The sequence below is a fragment of the Platichthys flesus genome, chromosome 3 (genome assembly GCF_949316205.1).
Source record: "Platichthys flesus chromosome 3, fPlaFle2.1, whole genome shotgun sequence".
Lineage (NCBI taxonomy): Eukaryota > Metazoa > Chordata > Actinopteri > Pleuronectiformes > Pleuronectidae > Platichthys > Platichthys flesus.
In genome coordinates, this window is record NC_084947.1 from 22,128,779 (window position 1) to 22,143,241 (window position 14,463).

A 14,463-nucleotide genomic window follows, 5' to 3' on the forward strand; every position below is an offset into this window, starting at 1 on the left:
ACTAATATGGAAGAACCAGTCTTCCGTTTTTGCACTTTGTCCTGCTGCTATTGAAAGTCACATTTTCCACGGGGAAGCGAAAGCTAATCTGTCTCACAGTTTTAACGGCCTGTGCACTAATTCTCCGCCTTGCTGCCGTCTTTCAGGGGAGACGTAGATGTGTCGGCTGTATGCCAGTACCAGGTCGGTGATGTGAAGAAGGTGTTTGAAGGATCCTACAAGGAGTACAGGGAGGCGTCTCAGAGGTGGGGACGCTACACCGGGGCTGTCCCTGTCCCACGGCCTGGATCGGTAAGAAACTTGGAACGCTGTAATGGCACATGCAGATATTTTCAGACAACTTCAGGAAGAAAGAAAATAGGAGGATTATAAGCTCTTGAAAAATGCCTTTTTATGCAATGATTTGGTGCATCTGCTTTTTGATCTACAACTGCATCATAAAAGCAGGGATGAGTGGGCAGGAAAAGGATGGAAGTGAAATAGAAGAGAGCGAGGGAAGTATGGGTGGTATGGTGATGGAAGTGGAAAAACAGCAAAAGCTGGAATGACATAAAAAGCTAAGAACGTAATGATCCAGGACGAAAGGGAAGGAGGCAGAGGAAGGGGTGTAGTGGCAGGCGGAGGTGAGAGCAAGAGCAAGGAAAGATGGAGAGGGGGGCAGTCACAGCTCAGCCAGCTAATCATGCCAGCCTACGCCAGCTGCAGCTAAGAAGTTTCCTCCTCTTTCTCCCTCTTGGCCCCTCTCACTCTTCCTTTCGTCTTGTCCCTCTGTTTTTTCTCTCCTCGCTCCATTTCCCTCCCCTGTCTCTCCGTCCTGCTCTGTCTGTGCTGCAGTGTGTAACCAACTCAGACAGGGAGAGCGGCTACAACAGCTCACTGCAGCTGCCCGACGCCACGCTCAACTTTGCCAAGAAGCACCCACTGATGGAGGACAAAGCTCTGGCACGCCCCCTGCTGCTCACCAAGGGGGTCAACTTCACCAGGCTGGCAGTGGATCGGGTTAACGCCCTGGACCAGCGGGCGTACAACATGCTCTTCATTGGCACAGGTACATATAACACTGGGGATTCCATTATTGGGGAAAACACAACAACCTTTTTTTATTTATATATAAGCTATCGATCAAGGTTCTGAGCATCCATAAATTCTTCAAACTTATTCGTACTTTCCCCTACAATTTCCTCATCTATATTAGTTCATATTTTTCAGAGCTTTTTAGTTCAAACTTCAAGTTTCATGCTCTTTTCTGACCTCAAAGTTTTGTGTTGGCGGGTGATGCGTGGAATCTTCAGAACTGGAGGGCAGCGATGTCACCTCCTCTTCAGCCCATGAACACACTGACATTTCAGTGCTAATATAAAAATATCATAATGTGTTTACAGGGTTTGCACTTACAAGTTAGAACAGAGCCAAGAATACAGAAATGTTCTCTGGATAATTTAGCCCTTTTAAAGTTGTTTGAGATTAAGCCTCTTTGTTTTATACAGCAGGCCAAGAGAATCCCACTCTCTCCAGCCTACAGCTTTAAAGATGACATTTGTGTTGAATCATCACCCGCAGAATCCAGTATATACATACATTAACTGTACACACACACACATGTTTGTTGGGAGCTCCTTACAATATATAGTACATAATAATGTCCCAATACAGAGTGTATGAAAACAGAATCTATTAAATGTTTTTATTGTCAATGTGGAATTGGAAATACATTTTAGCTACACTCATAGTCTCTCTCCCTATTTCCCTATTCCATTATTGTGTGGGGGGTGCAATGGTGGGGGTGGGGGGTTGAGGAAAGCTACAGACAGCATGTGTTGTAGGGATAAAAGTGAACAGTCCATGGCAGCAGACGGGGACAGGTACTGGCATTAGGAATGGTGACACAAACAACCCGCCATCTGGCCACACTTCAGATGGGTTTCTATTAATGGCTTGATTTGCATGGTGAGATCCATCTTCACGCATCAAAAGAAACATCTACGTCTGCACGACTTAATTATTAACTCTGATCAGTGGCCACCGGCCCTTATGCAGGTGTCCTGTTCTGGCATGGAGCTGAATTTAGCCGGCCCTCCCAGAAACTGAATGTTGAATAACACAGATCTGACAGTGGATTCCAGGCAATTTGAATGTAACCAGTCTCATGAATGGAGAGATTCAACTAATTACCATTCAGACCACTGCAGCATCAGGGTGACTCTGGCAACCCACAGTGTGACAACAGCGGACTCATGGCTTCTCTGCTGGCAAGCAGGGCGGCCAACCCGAACACACCAACACACACACACACACACAAATTGAAACGCACACATACATACGCAGATTCGCACACTCACACTGTCTGAGCCAAGGGCAGTCGTCCCCACTTGTCGTGCTTCACAGCACAAACTCAACAGGGCCCCTGGCAGACGTACGCTCATGGTGCCAATTGGGCTGTGGGCTTGATTAGCTATTAGCTGCAGCGTGGTGACAGCTGATGTGTGAAAAGAAAGAGTGGAGGCGCCGGTGGAGAAAAAACAGGACCTGGAGAAACCAGGAGAAAAACCTGGATTGAGGGATTAAATGACACAGCGAGAGGCGAGCGTGATGATATGTCTGCTGCTTGCTATGCAGTGTGATGTGTGCATGTGTATTTCCTCCTATTAAGCCTCCTGTTAGCTATAGGGTCCACGCTCGTATAATCTGTGACAGTCTCTTAATGGAGAGTACCATACGGGAAAAGCATGAGTCACATGACAGATCAAGGTCACCCCGACAGCTGTGCCTGAAACGCCTTTCATCACAGGGGGACCGAAACTTGTTCACAATGCCCTGCATGAAAGACACACAGGATCTCCTCTTCCATCTCCTGCAGCACCAGCTCCCCATACACACCCTTTGAAAAAAGTCTTCAAATGTCTTGGATAATATCACCTTTACCCGAGGTGCTGAAAGGCCTCTAACAGCGTCTCCACTCCTAAATTCACCCTTAAATTGTTCTTTGCTGAGCTGGACTGGCAAATGCAGCTGCAAGTTTTGGCAGCCGAAGTTGTTTTCTCCCTCATATTCCATCTTGCTCGGTTTCAGGGTGGCATGACATTTCAGTGTGAAGAGTTTGACAAATTGAAGCTGATGAAGGTTGCAGACAACTTGATGACAGTAGCTTCATGAAGTCACAAAGAGAAACTTACATTTTTGTTGAGAGCACTTTCTATATAATAAAACAACACAAAGACATAGAAGAAAATCCTCACAATTTATGAGAACAAATTTAAAGTACATACATACAGACTTTTGATCCAGTGTATTGTTTGGGAACTACTACTTCCAACTTGTGCTCATTAATAATCCTTGCATCTATAAGTATCACTACTATTATTTGGATTATAACTACCAGTCTGACAGTTGTTGTCCGTGCTCTGTCTCTGTCTCTCTCTCTCTGTATTCCACTTCGTTGCTGCCTACTCACTGTCTGTCTCTCATGTTTTACTGGAGCACCTAAATATCTTTAAACCAGCTGCTCGGTTGTTAACAAACTCAACAAGAAAAGCTCTGTCACAGCCGCTCGTCGCTGCCCACCAGTCAGTTTAAAATGGATCTTACTGATCACCTATAAAACACTCCATGGTTCAGCCCCCAGTCAAATCGCTGAATTACTGCTCCCCTGTGCCCCAGAGTGCAGCTTCAGATACTCTGGCACAGCTCCGCTGGCTGTTCCAAGGTCCCAGCTCAGGACTAAAGGTGACCAGGCTTTTTCAGTCAAGGCCCCTCAGCTCTGGAAATCTCTGCCCCAGGACCTGAAGCTTGTGACATCTTTTAAATCACTCCTTAAACCAGAGTGGCTCTCAGTAGAGCCCATACCTCCACCATGGCAATGGCATATGCCTTCAATTAATTCAAACTGCACAATTGCAGACACTCATAAATATAAGTTGTCTAAATATGTATAGCATAAATTTGTTAATATCTATAAATGTTTTCTGACAAACATCTCACCTGTGTCCCATCCTGTCAAGATTTGTGGAAATCGCCTCAGTCGTTTTTGCATAATACTGCTGACTAAAACAATACACAACCAACAAACAAACAAACAGGCAGGGGCCAAAACATAATATTATATTATTTTAACAAAAATTTTAGGGATTCTAGTACATCATTTTATATCCTACATACTTTTTTATCATTTGATTGCTATTGTTTTAATACTGTAATTTAATGTTTGGATTCCCTAATCTCATTTGCCTAAGTGATGAAATATTGTAGAACCTTTTCAACCATGTCAAGCTCTTTGTAACAGTATCATATAAATAAAGTTATTATTTGTTTGACCAACAATTTTCCTATTGTGACAAGTAAAAGAAAAGGATTAAACCTTTAGCACTGCATTAACATGATTGAGCTTTGGAAGGCACGTGGGCATTGGGCAGTCGCTGTAGTTTATGAGCTGCAGCTAAAGAAAGTGTTTGTTAGCAATTTACGATGAGTTTGTTCTTAAATATTTAAACACGTTGTCACAGCATCAGAGGTGTGTGTTTGTGTATCATAATATATCATCATTAAAATATTTATATGAGCTGCTCGGCACTCACAGGTGTGAGTTGCTGAATATTTTAGTAAATCATCAATATTTAGGTAAAGTCCTGTGCACTCACAGATGTTTGTTTACACATCTTGAATATTCGAATTGACTGGTGCGCTGTCATAAGTGTGTGTGTGTGTGTGTGTTAATTCATTATTTATTATTCAAATGAATTTTGTGTGTGCATGCATAGTTTTTGATATCATATCAATGGTATTTAAATGAGCTGCTCAGCTGCCGAAGGTGTGTGTTTTTTGCGAATGGTTTGTAGTTGGATTCATCTCAGTTTTAGAACTATTAGTTTGAAAATACATATAGATGTGCATGTCATGAAAAAAAGTGAAATTGAACTGAGAGTTTGATTGAGCACAACAGATGTGAGCTGACTCTTCTTTCCTCTCCGTCTCTGTGCTGCAGCGGACGGCTGGCTGCAGAGAGTGGTGATCATCGGCTCCGAGGCCCATGTGATCGAGGAGATCCAGCTGTTTGAGACAGGACAGCCGGTGGACAGCCTGACCATCTCCCACTCCAAGGTAAGGAATCACGGAGTGTATGTCTCGCAGTCATTGTCAGACTCTGAGATGAAAGTACCAGTAGGACTCATGAAAATAGTATTATATCCCTGGGGGGGGCTCACTTTTAGGTCAAGGACATTATCTTTTGATAGTGTTAGCAGGGTTAGCTTGAATTGGGCTAGGCTACAAGGCTACTGTGGGGCGGTGTGGCCTAGGTGGTAGAGTGGTGGTTCTTCAACGAGAAGGTTGCCGGTTCAAATCCCACTCTTCCCCATCTGGATGCCGAAGTGTCCTTGGCAAGATACTGAACCCCTAAAATGGCCCCTCATAAATGTTTAGTGTAATAATTGTAAGTCGCTTTGGACAAAAGCGTCAGCCAAATGACATGTAATGTAATGTACTACAAATCGTTACTAGAAACTCTGCATTGCAATAACTGACTGGAGGCATATATTTTTTTATATCCGAGGCTGTGCCACACTGAGAGTGTTTAAAAGACATTCCCGTTTTATTCGCTTTACTATTGTTGCTTGTGTAATTTTTTAATAAAGATCATTTAAAGAAGGAGGAGCAAGTCTACACAAAACCTGATAAATCAAGCAATATGCCAAATTGCTAAAGGTTTTTGAAATTCAGCAAGTTTTTCTTATATTTGTATGTTACATTTATTAAATGATTTAAATGATTTTTATAGCTACTTGAGCAGTAATTCTATTTGGGTAATTTTTTTTTTTTACATCTGTTACATTCTGAGCGTACGGACATCATTTCAGCATTCACTGTTAAAATTAGCTGATATGCTTAAGATTTGCACATAAGGATTTGTCACATTAAATGTTTGCACCGTTCCTTCCCTGTTTTAGGAATCTCCCGACTGACCAGTACATGTGGTTCTGGTCTTCATTTGACCAATTCCTCAAAGCAGTTCACATTTATGTTGCATCACTCGTTCATTGGTATTCGGTGATATCAGCCAAACTATGTCCGTGTTGATCTGTTAATGCCCTTTTTGGCAGACACTTACAATCATGGCTAGGCCCGGTGGCACTCAGCAGATGTTTTTTATCAACACTGCCCTTTTTCAGATCAAGTGTTACCTCGCCTCATGAATCCAAAACTCTCTTCACAATCACAGTAATTACAACCCTTACCACGGTTGGGGAATTGAACCTCTGCCCCCTTTGTTTTCTCAAACTCCCGGCCCTGTCAACTGAGGCTGAGTGTTGATTCCGGCTGCGTCCCCGTGGCTCCTCAATGACATGTCTGCAGATCGATGCAGTTTTGATGGGGTGTGCTCCGCCCGAAAGCCTACTGCTAATCTCATTATTGCTGGCTTAGCCGCGACCAGACATTTTATAACAGCTTTTGAGAAAAAAGAGCGCAGGCCAGATTGGATTGGAAGAGGGTCGAGGGAGTGAATGTTATTGTAATTGAGAGTCATTATCCCATTATCTCCTCTAACCCTGAACTGAGTCACTCTCCCTCTCTTCCTCTCTGTTTATCTTTCCTCTTTTCCTTTTTATTCATCTCTCTCTGGTTTCTGTTTCTGGATGGCTGGATCTGTTCTTTGTCTTCCTTCCTCTCACTTCTTCTTCTCTCTCGGTTTCTCTGTAGAAGTACTTGTATATCGGCTCTCGGTCTGAAGTTCTCCAGCTGCCCTTGGCCAACTGCAGCCGCTATCAGTCACAGCCAGACTGTCTTCTCGCCCGGGATCCTTACTGCGCCTGGGACAGTGAGGGTCGGGCCTGCGTCCGCATCGACCTCCATCGCAGGTGAGACCCATGTGCATCCATTAATACCAAGAAATATAGATTCCAACCAGTAGAGCTTTCAGAATGTGTCCTCTGATGTTGATGCCTGTATGTTTTATTGAATGCATATAAGCAGCTCCTTACTGATAGCAGACTTTCAAAATCCTCGCCCCTTTTTTTGGACAAATGACACATTGTAAGCACCGTTAGCAAACAAACTTTGACGTCTTCTTTTTGTTCTTTGGCAAAATAGAGGAACAATTTTCAGTGGGAGGTGGAATTTAACATCATTTCTAAAGTTGCACTGTGTATGCCCAGTTTAAAAGGCTGATATATCAGTCTAATTAAGTACATTCAAATGTTATCTGTTCCTTCAATTTGGAAATTATCTTCTATAGGATTTGGTTTGAAGTGTTTTCTATAAATTTAGGTTATTTTGAGTTTCGAGTATGAGCTCGACACACATACATATATTGGTCTACTCTTGGCTGTAGCACTCAGGATGGAAACGTCCCTGAGGTCCATTATTAATGTTCCGCTCTGCTCTCTGCTGTTTCCTCTCCAGCTCCCCTTCCTCCCTGTCACAAGACCTCTTGCTGGAAAGGTTCACCCGGGGAAAAACCAAGTTCGATAAGCCTGTCTCCATCCCCAGCCCCGGTGAGTATGGAGCCACATCTCAGTAGTGGCCCCTTGTGGGAATTGGCTGTCAGTGCTGAATGCAATTTGGGAGCAAAGAAAGAGGACAATGAATATATTTGAATTGAGCTGAAGAAGTTGAATTAATCAGAAGAGAGCTTGCCAGTGTAGAATATGATTTGGAGAAATTATGACTTTTAACGCACTTCTCCTGTGCCCCTTCAGAGCACACCCGTCTGAGGAACGTAACAGTGGTGGTGGGCTCTGACATGGTGCTGCCTTGCAACCTGGTCTCCAACCTGGCTCAGCCCTTCTGGGTTCTCAACGACCGTGAGCTCCAGCTGGGAGACCCAGAGGCTGGAGGGCCACGCTTTGACCGTACCCTCAAAGCCCTCGTCATCCCCGAAGCGGGCCAGATGCAAGCCGGTCGCTACATCTGCTACTCTGAGGAGCAGGGAGTGAAGTTTCAGACAGAGCGCTACCAGGTGGCTGTCGTCGCCAGTGCCCCGGTATTCATGGAGGCGCGGGCTCCAGACAGCAGCATGGGGCTATTCTGGGTGCTGGTCATCACACTCGGCGTGGCGTGCCTGCTGCTCCTTGTAGCAGCCCTTTACCTGCGTAGGAGGCTGAAGCTGGCGTTAGGAAAAGGAGCAGACATGAAGCCTCTGGAGAGCACCCTGGTGTATCCCATCACTCTGCCCAAGGAGCCACCCACCTTTGTGCCGAGCAAGATGCCCAGCGACGAGGACCGCTTTTGGGAAACAGGTGCCAACTACTACTACTCGGACGGCTCACTGAAGATCGTTCCCGGTCACGCCCTGGCGCCCAACAGTGTCAGCAGTACGGCGTCGCCCAGCGCCATTCCCGGCCAGCCCATTCACTCCCCCAGCCGTCTCAGCCTTACCAATATCCGAGGCTCTGGTAGCAATGGCTACATCCGCCTCAACCTGAGCACAGCAGGGGAGGAGAGGGCTAGCGGAGCTGGCGCTGGGGGCGGCGGACTGGGAGGCCTCGGCATGGGCGGGAACGACTACTCCAGCCCATTCAAGGAAGAGCTGAGACGCACCCTGCAACAGAGGAGCGTGCTGCCCGACGCAAACCCAGAGGAGTCGTCCGTCTAGGCCCGTCCTCCTCTGTCTTCATTCCCTGAGTTGGAAAAACTAAACAACCAACCTACCTCCCTCCTTGTGAGGATGCCTGCTCTCTCTCTCTCTTTCATCGACAAGCTCTCAATTCCCAATGCTGTCTTTCTCTCTCTCGCTCCGCCGATGCCCGTTAGGTTCACTGTAGACTTTTAGAGCACACAGCATGTTAATTATACGCACTCATACATCGTGTTCGCCAACACTCTCTCCTGTAATTATTGTGTTCTGGGCAGCATCACCACTTGTGTAAATTGTGTTAGTAAAAAGCCTGAACGCAAAGGAGAGCACCTCCCGAATGGAAATCAAACAAATGGCGTTTCGTGTTTCCTGAAGGGCACATTTCTTTTAACGATGAGCGGACCAAGTGAAGCTTTTAGTCCCCAGTTGACGAACAGAAAAAGCAACTGACTGGAAACATTAAACTGATTCTCGTTCCCTCTTTTCCTTTGAGACTGTTTCAGCTTACTGCACTTATAAACTGGAAGCACGTTTTCCGTTTTTGTATTCGTGAGCCATGAGTGTGAGAGCGGAATAAAAAGGCTAATTAATCTCGAAGCAAGTCGACAATCAGGTCCCTTCAGCGGGAACCCTGCACGGGACAGAGAGGAGAGGATAGAGAGCAAGAGACAAAGAGAGAGGAAATTAAACGGAAAATTAAGAGAATCGTACCGAAAGGCGCATTGAAGATGTTTTTTTTTTAATGAAAGACAATCTCTCAAGACTTTCTCTGCTCAATTTGTGAGCTTTCTCCTGCATTGTATTTACCCACGGAGGGAGTGCTCGATCCCTTCCACTTTCATTTGTTGTGATGGTTGGTTTGAACGAAGACATTTCTTGTTGTTCTTTACTTGTTCCTTTTCTATGTCTTATGGACTACAGCAGTGTTCAGATGATTGTCAAGTGACTGATGCCCCCCTCCCCTGTGATTGACTATGTGAGGGCAAGCACTTACAGTCCTTGTTCGGCCCTGCACGGTGACCCCCTACTGCACGTTCAAGTCCAGCGTACAACAAGTTCACTCCGAATTACATTTGCACACTGTACAACTGACATGTGTTTAGGTTGGGCTGTTATGGACGTTTACTTTCCTTAAAAAATAAGAAGAGGCTGTTTGCATTCAGCTCTTAGCAGCGGAACAATAGTTGCGCACTTAATTTCAAATTGAAGTTAACATGAAGAGATGACGCATGGAGAATGTAGTTGAACCCTCACTGTTGCGACCGCTGTGGATGTCCCAATAAGTGCTTTATATCTTTTGTGTTTGGTGAGGGTGGTAATTTACACTGCCAAGAAGGAAACTACCCCTCCCACACACACAAACACACATTTTACACACATTCAAAGACCTATGAATGCCAACCATCCTGGACTATAGTGTGTTTGTGATGCCCCCCTCATGGAACCCCTCCCTCTTACCGATGCCCAGAGACTGACCCAGGGCCACTGTGGACTCATACAGAGGAAGAGCACTGTAAAACACACCAACACAAAAAGAACAGATACACACAGTCTCAATGGAAGAATGGACAGACAGACAAACAGACAGAATGCTGCTGTGCTGAAAAACTACTGGCTCCAGGCGGAAAGCAGCCATTTCCCAGTGACAGGTATTATTCCACCTAATTAAATTCTTGCAAACAGATTTGGGCAGACTCCTAACCTTTAACGATTTCCAATTGAAATTGTTGGTTTTAGTGCTGCTCTGTGTTGTGTTTAGAATTATTCGGTTTATTTATCGGGCTTATCTTGCGTTCGCTTTTTCCAATGTATCCCTGAAAGGAATTATACAACATGTTGGAAAATATTCGTATTTGCTCTCTTGCTTATAGTGACATGAGAACATAAACTGGATGTAAAGATAGACGACGTGTGTCCACTTCAGAAATAATGGAAAAATAACCTGTATAGGAATGCTGCCATCTTGGGCCGATGACGTCATTTGTCGACAGCGTAGACATATGGCATCATTGGCACAGTAGATAGGTGGGTGGAGCTTCGTAAACAAGGTCCAGACAATACATGCAGTCAACAGATCTCAAGACAGTCTCGTTGTGAAGTTTCACTCAATTTCTATAGCATGCATTTTGCAGCCATCCACTAGGGGGCAATCAAGACATGAGCCTTCATGTCATCCATCTTCATAAAACAATCTACCTGTCCATTGAATATCAAGCTCCATCTATCATCCTGTAAACTTAAAAAGCAGCCTCTTTCCAAAGTTTAATAATTAACATGTTGTTTGTTTCATCCATCTAAAAGCCAAAGTGTAAAATCAGTAGCAAGTCACAGACTCCAGTCTCTGCTCCAAGACAAGAGATTAAACAGCACATAATCTCATGGCACACCGCAAACCGTTGTTTTACATTTAGGTTTTGTGCAGCTTAGAGAAACAAGACATAATGTGTTAATTAGTGAGCTGAAGGGGTTCTGGTTGGTATTTGCTCTAATTTAGACAGAGCTAGGTTTTCACTGTTTCCAGTCTTTAAGCTAAACTAAACAAACCATCTCTGGCTCCAGTTCTAAACAAAAGACACGAGAGTCAAATGCATGTTTTCATCTTAATCTCAGCAAGAAAGCGGATATGCCTCCTCCCCAGAATGTCAATTTTATTTAAACGATGAGACAAGTCATAATTGGTTGATGATTTGGTTGATTACCACTGTCATTGCTAATTAAAGCATTAGAAGTCTAGCAAGAAAACTGGTCTTATAGATAATATAGAACAGTGCAGTTACAGAATTTGCCATAACATAATAAGTTCATGTAGCCTGGTTTAAGAATGTCAGATCAGCATATCTATTAAGATGATGGAATTTTCGTCCACAATTAGCATGTGTTTTATAATGTTAGCCATGTTAGTGGTGCAGCTCTTGGTCAGTTGGTCCAGACTGGACTTGTTTTAATGAATTACCACGAAATGTGTTTGAGACATTCTTGGTCGCTTTAGGATGAATTGTTGTAACTTGATGATCTTGTGCCTATTCCTTCAGCCACACCACAAGGTCACTTCATTTCATTATCTTGTTTTATGAGCAGATACCAGTAAAACCCACAACCCTCCCATCAGCCTTTGCTGTACTTTATGATCAGAGCTAACTAGCTAATGTAACCTTGCGTAACATTGTGACGTGACAAACCGTATATCTTCTGAGGTTAGCAGGGGATCACGTTTATGATAGTTTTTAAGTCAAAGCACCACTTTGCTCCAGTTCCGTCTCACACACTTCCTAGCATGGATGAAACCTCAAGTCTTTCTATATCACATGTTCTGCCCTATATGACCGGTCTCCTTCACATCTAACGTTCTACTTGTGTGCTCTTTTATTAAAGTTTTGAGGGGCGGGTGCATCAGAAAATCTTTCATGGCTGGCAAGAGATAAGAAAAGGGTCGGCACACTGCCTGAAGCTCCCAGTCAGAACATTTTATCAAAAAGAGAATATTTCAATCTGCCAAAGATCAAAATGGGTTGACCACGGGAAGACCTCTGTCTGACTGAAACCTCTGTTTAATTACGATTTTATTCCTGCAATATTCAGACAGGATACTGGACCTTTTTGTAACGATCTCTGTATATTTTTGCATAATTTCTATTAATCTGCAATTAATCAAGGTATAATGATGTGTTAGAATGAGGCACCACACTAAATTATTGAATACACAAACGGTAATATAATCATGTCCTAAAAAATTACAACCTAGTTCCTGATGTAATTTCAATAAAAAGATTGAAATACAGCCCAAACTGCATTTGAAAGTGATAAAGTCATATTGAGCCGAGCTGTTATTAACTTCACATACTTTTGTCTTCTTTCTGTCCTGTTTCCATCAGGGGTGGCTAATGTGTTTTTTGGGACGTGTCTGTTTGGACCAGAGGAGCACAGCAAGAAGGAAGGAGAGGACAGGACTACTCTGTTTTGTCCCACTGTGTACAGATCGCTGAGAGAGATGTAGAATATCAGACATGATCCCAATGTCATGGAGCTACTCAGCCATCAGCTCTCCATCCTCGCGTTGCATGATCCTCTGCAAGTGGAGTGTACATCTTTGATATGATCATCCTTGTACAAGTGCATCATTTTGACTGATCATTTTTCTGACTTTTACAGACACTCATATTGTGGAACACTAATGCTCTCTTTGAAAAAAAAACACAAATAAAATATGTCTGATTTTAATGGTTCAAGGGTTGTACAGGAATATTCATGGCTGCATTTCAACTTGTTTACTTTTTCTGTGCCTGTTCACCTTTTGAAATAAGCCAAAGTAGACTGCAGTTGCTTTGTTCTTGTTGACGTACTTTAAATTAAACTTATTTGATTCCTGATCGATATTTAAATCTCGGCAGTCCGTCCACTTTGCTACACTGAGCTGATTTCCGCAATGTTTTCATCACATTTTTTTGAGCAGCAAATTTTCCCCCCAAGTAAACCACAATGACGGCTTGATGCTGACTGACTTCCTGTTTTGTTTTTTTCTGTTTACAGTACAGTGAGTAGTGATCTGCTGGATCTGATTATTAATGCCCTCACTTTTATCAAAGGCTGAATAACGTACCAAAAATTACCCATTATTTAATTTGTCAGCTCCTGAAAACCAAATAAGTAAACGCTGATCAGTGCTTAACTGAGCCCACTTTATAGTATTAATTTCCCTGAGGCAGAAAGATAAAAACAAATTGCTCTTTACACTGGTAGTTATGTCTTAATAGATTCTCTATTTACAATTAGGCTTTGACTTTAATTTAACATGTTATGAAAACAAAAGAAAATGAAAACCGGCATTGGGCTTGAAAATAAATGCTTATATAATGCACACAAGGTGCATTTCCTAAGTTCTTACTCATTTGTTAGCTCATAACATTTCTTTCACATGAGGCTTTAAGCTCTGCTGTTTTCTCACGTTATTATTTTCATTATTTTAATATCAGCCCAGTTTAATTTTGCCCCATTTGTTGCTGGTCTATTAGTGATCTTTTATGTTTGTTTTTAAACTATGTTAAGTAACTTATTTCACTTGTACAAACATTGTTGATATTTATTATCATTGTACATATGTCCTTATTTTTTATATGTGTATATATACACAAATAAAAATAGAGATATACCTGATGTGTCCGAGTTTGTTTGTTAAAGTGGAAGTTTGCCAATTTTTACACATCAAAATCTGTTGCAGGCTGGACTGGGTTGATGATAACAGCTGCACAGTGTTTTCTGTTGTTTGAAAGAGATTTGTTAAGTCTGAGAAAATAAACCTGATGTCAGGAAAAGTTTGGTTTATTCTTTTTGATCAATATGTTTTCCCAATGTTTAACACTATGTTACTGAAGAGCTCCTTTAGCTCATATTTAGGATAACATGTAGGCAAATACATTTGCTTCCTGTGGCACAGGAAATCCACAGCATGGCTTTGCATTGAGTTCAAAGTAGGATAACTTGGACACAAATCATCTGCATATGCATCGTGAGAGTAGTTATTAACATACTTGCTTTACAAAATGATGTAAAGCTTATCTCAACAGAGCTTCAGAATAACCAATGAACCCCCAGCTACGATACGCCGACACATCTCTGACAATCCTGTGTCCGCTGTAACAATTATCTGCAACTGTTGTGAACGGTGTCGCAGGAAAAATTGTCAGCAGGCGCCCAGAGATGTGTTGAGTAAATGGTTGGAATTTCCTTTATAGAGTCAGTATTATGATGATAAAAAGAAGAAAGAGGAAGAACAGTGGCAGCTCCACACATCTCTTGGTTCTAATATAAAAAATATTGCAACAAAAAACACTTTTATTGTAATAGATTGTGTTAAATGACATAAAATTAAATAATGTACCTCTAATCAACACATTAGGGAA

The 14,463-nt window shown here is 42.8% G+C and overlaps 1 protein-coding gene across 1 annotated transcript in view; it reads left to right on the top strand.

The window, feature by feature from the left end:
- The window catches only part of sema4c (sema domain, immunoglobulin domain (Ig), transmembrane domain (TM) and short cytoplasmic domain, (semaphorin) 4C), a 95,157-nt gene extending 81,445 nt beyond the window's left edge, over positions 1-13,712 (top strand). The window contains exons 11-17 of the mRNA XM_062384671.1: positions 147-291; positions 835-1,048; positions 4,979-5,094; positions 6,691-6,848; positions 7,393-7,484; positions 7,689-10,215; positions 12,439-13,712. Coding sequence (XP_062240655.1) covers positions 147-291; positions 835-1,048; positions 4,979-5,094; positions 6,691-6,848; positions 7,393-7,484; positions 7,689-8,584 — 1,621 coding nt within the window. The 3' untranslated portion in view covers positions 8,585-10,215; positions 12,439-13,712. The remainder of the gene's footprint in view (positions 1-146; positions 292-834; positions 1,049-4,978; positions 5,095-6,690; positions 6,849-7,392; positions 7,485-7,688; positions 10,216-12,438) is intronic.
- The last annotated feature ends 751 nt before the right edge of the window (positions 13,713-14,463 follow it).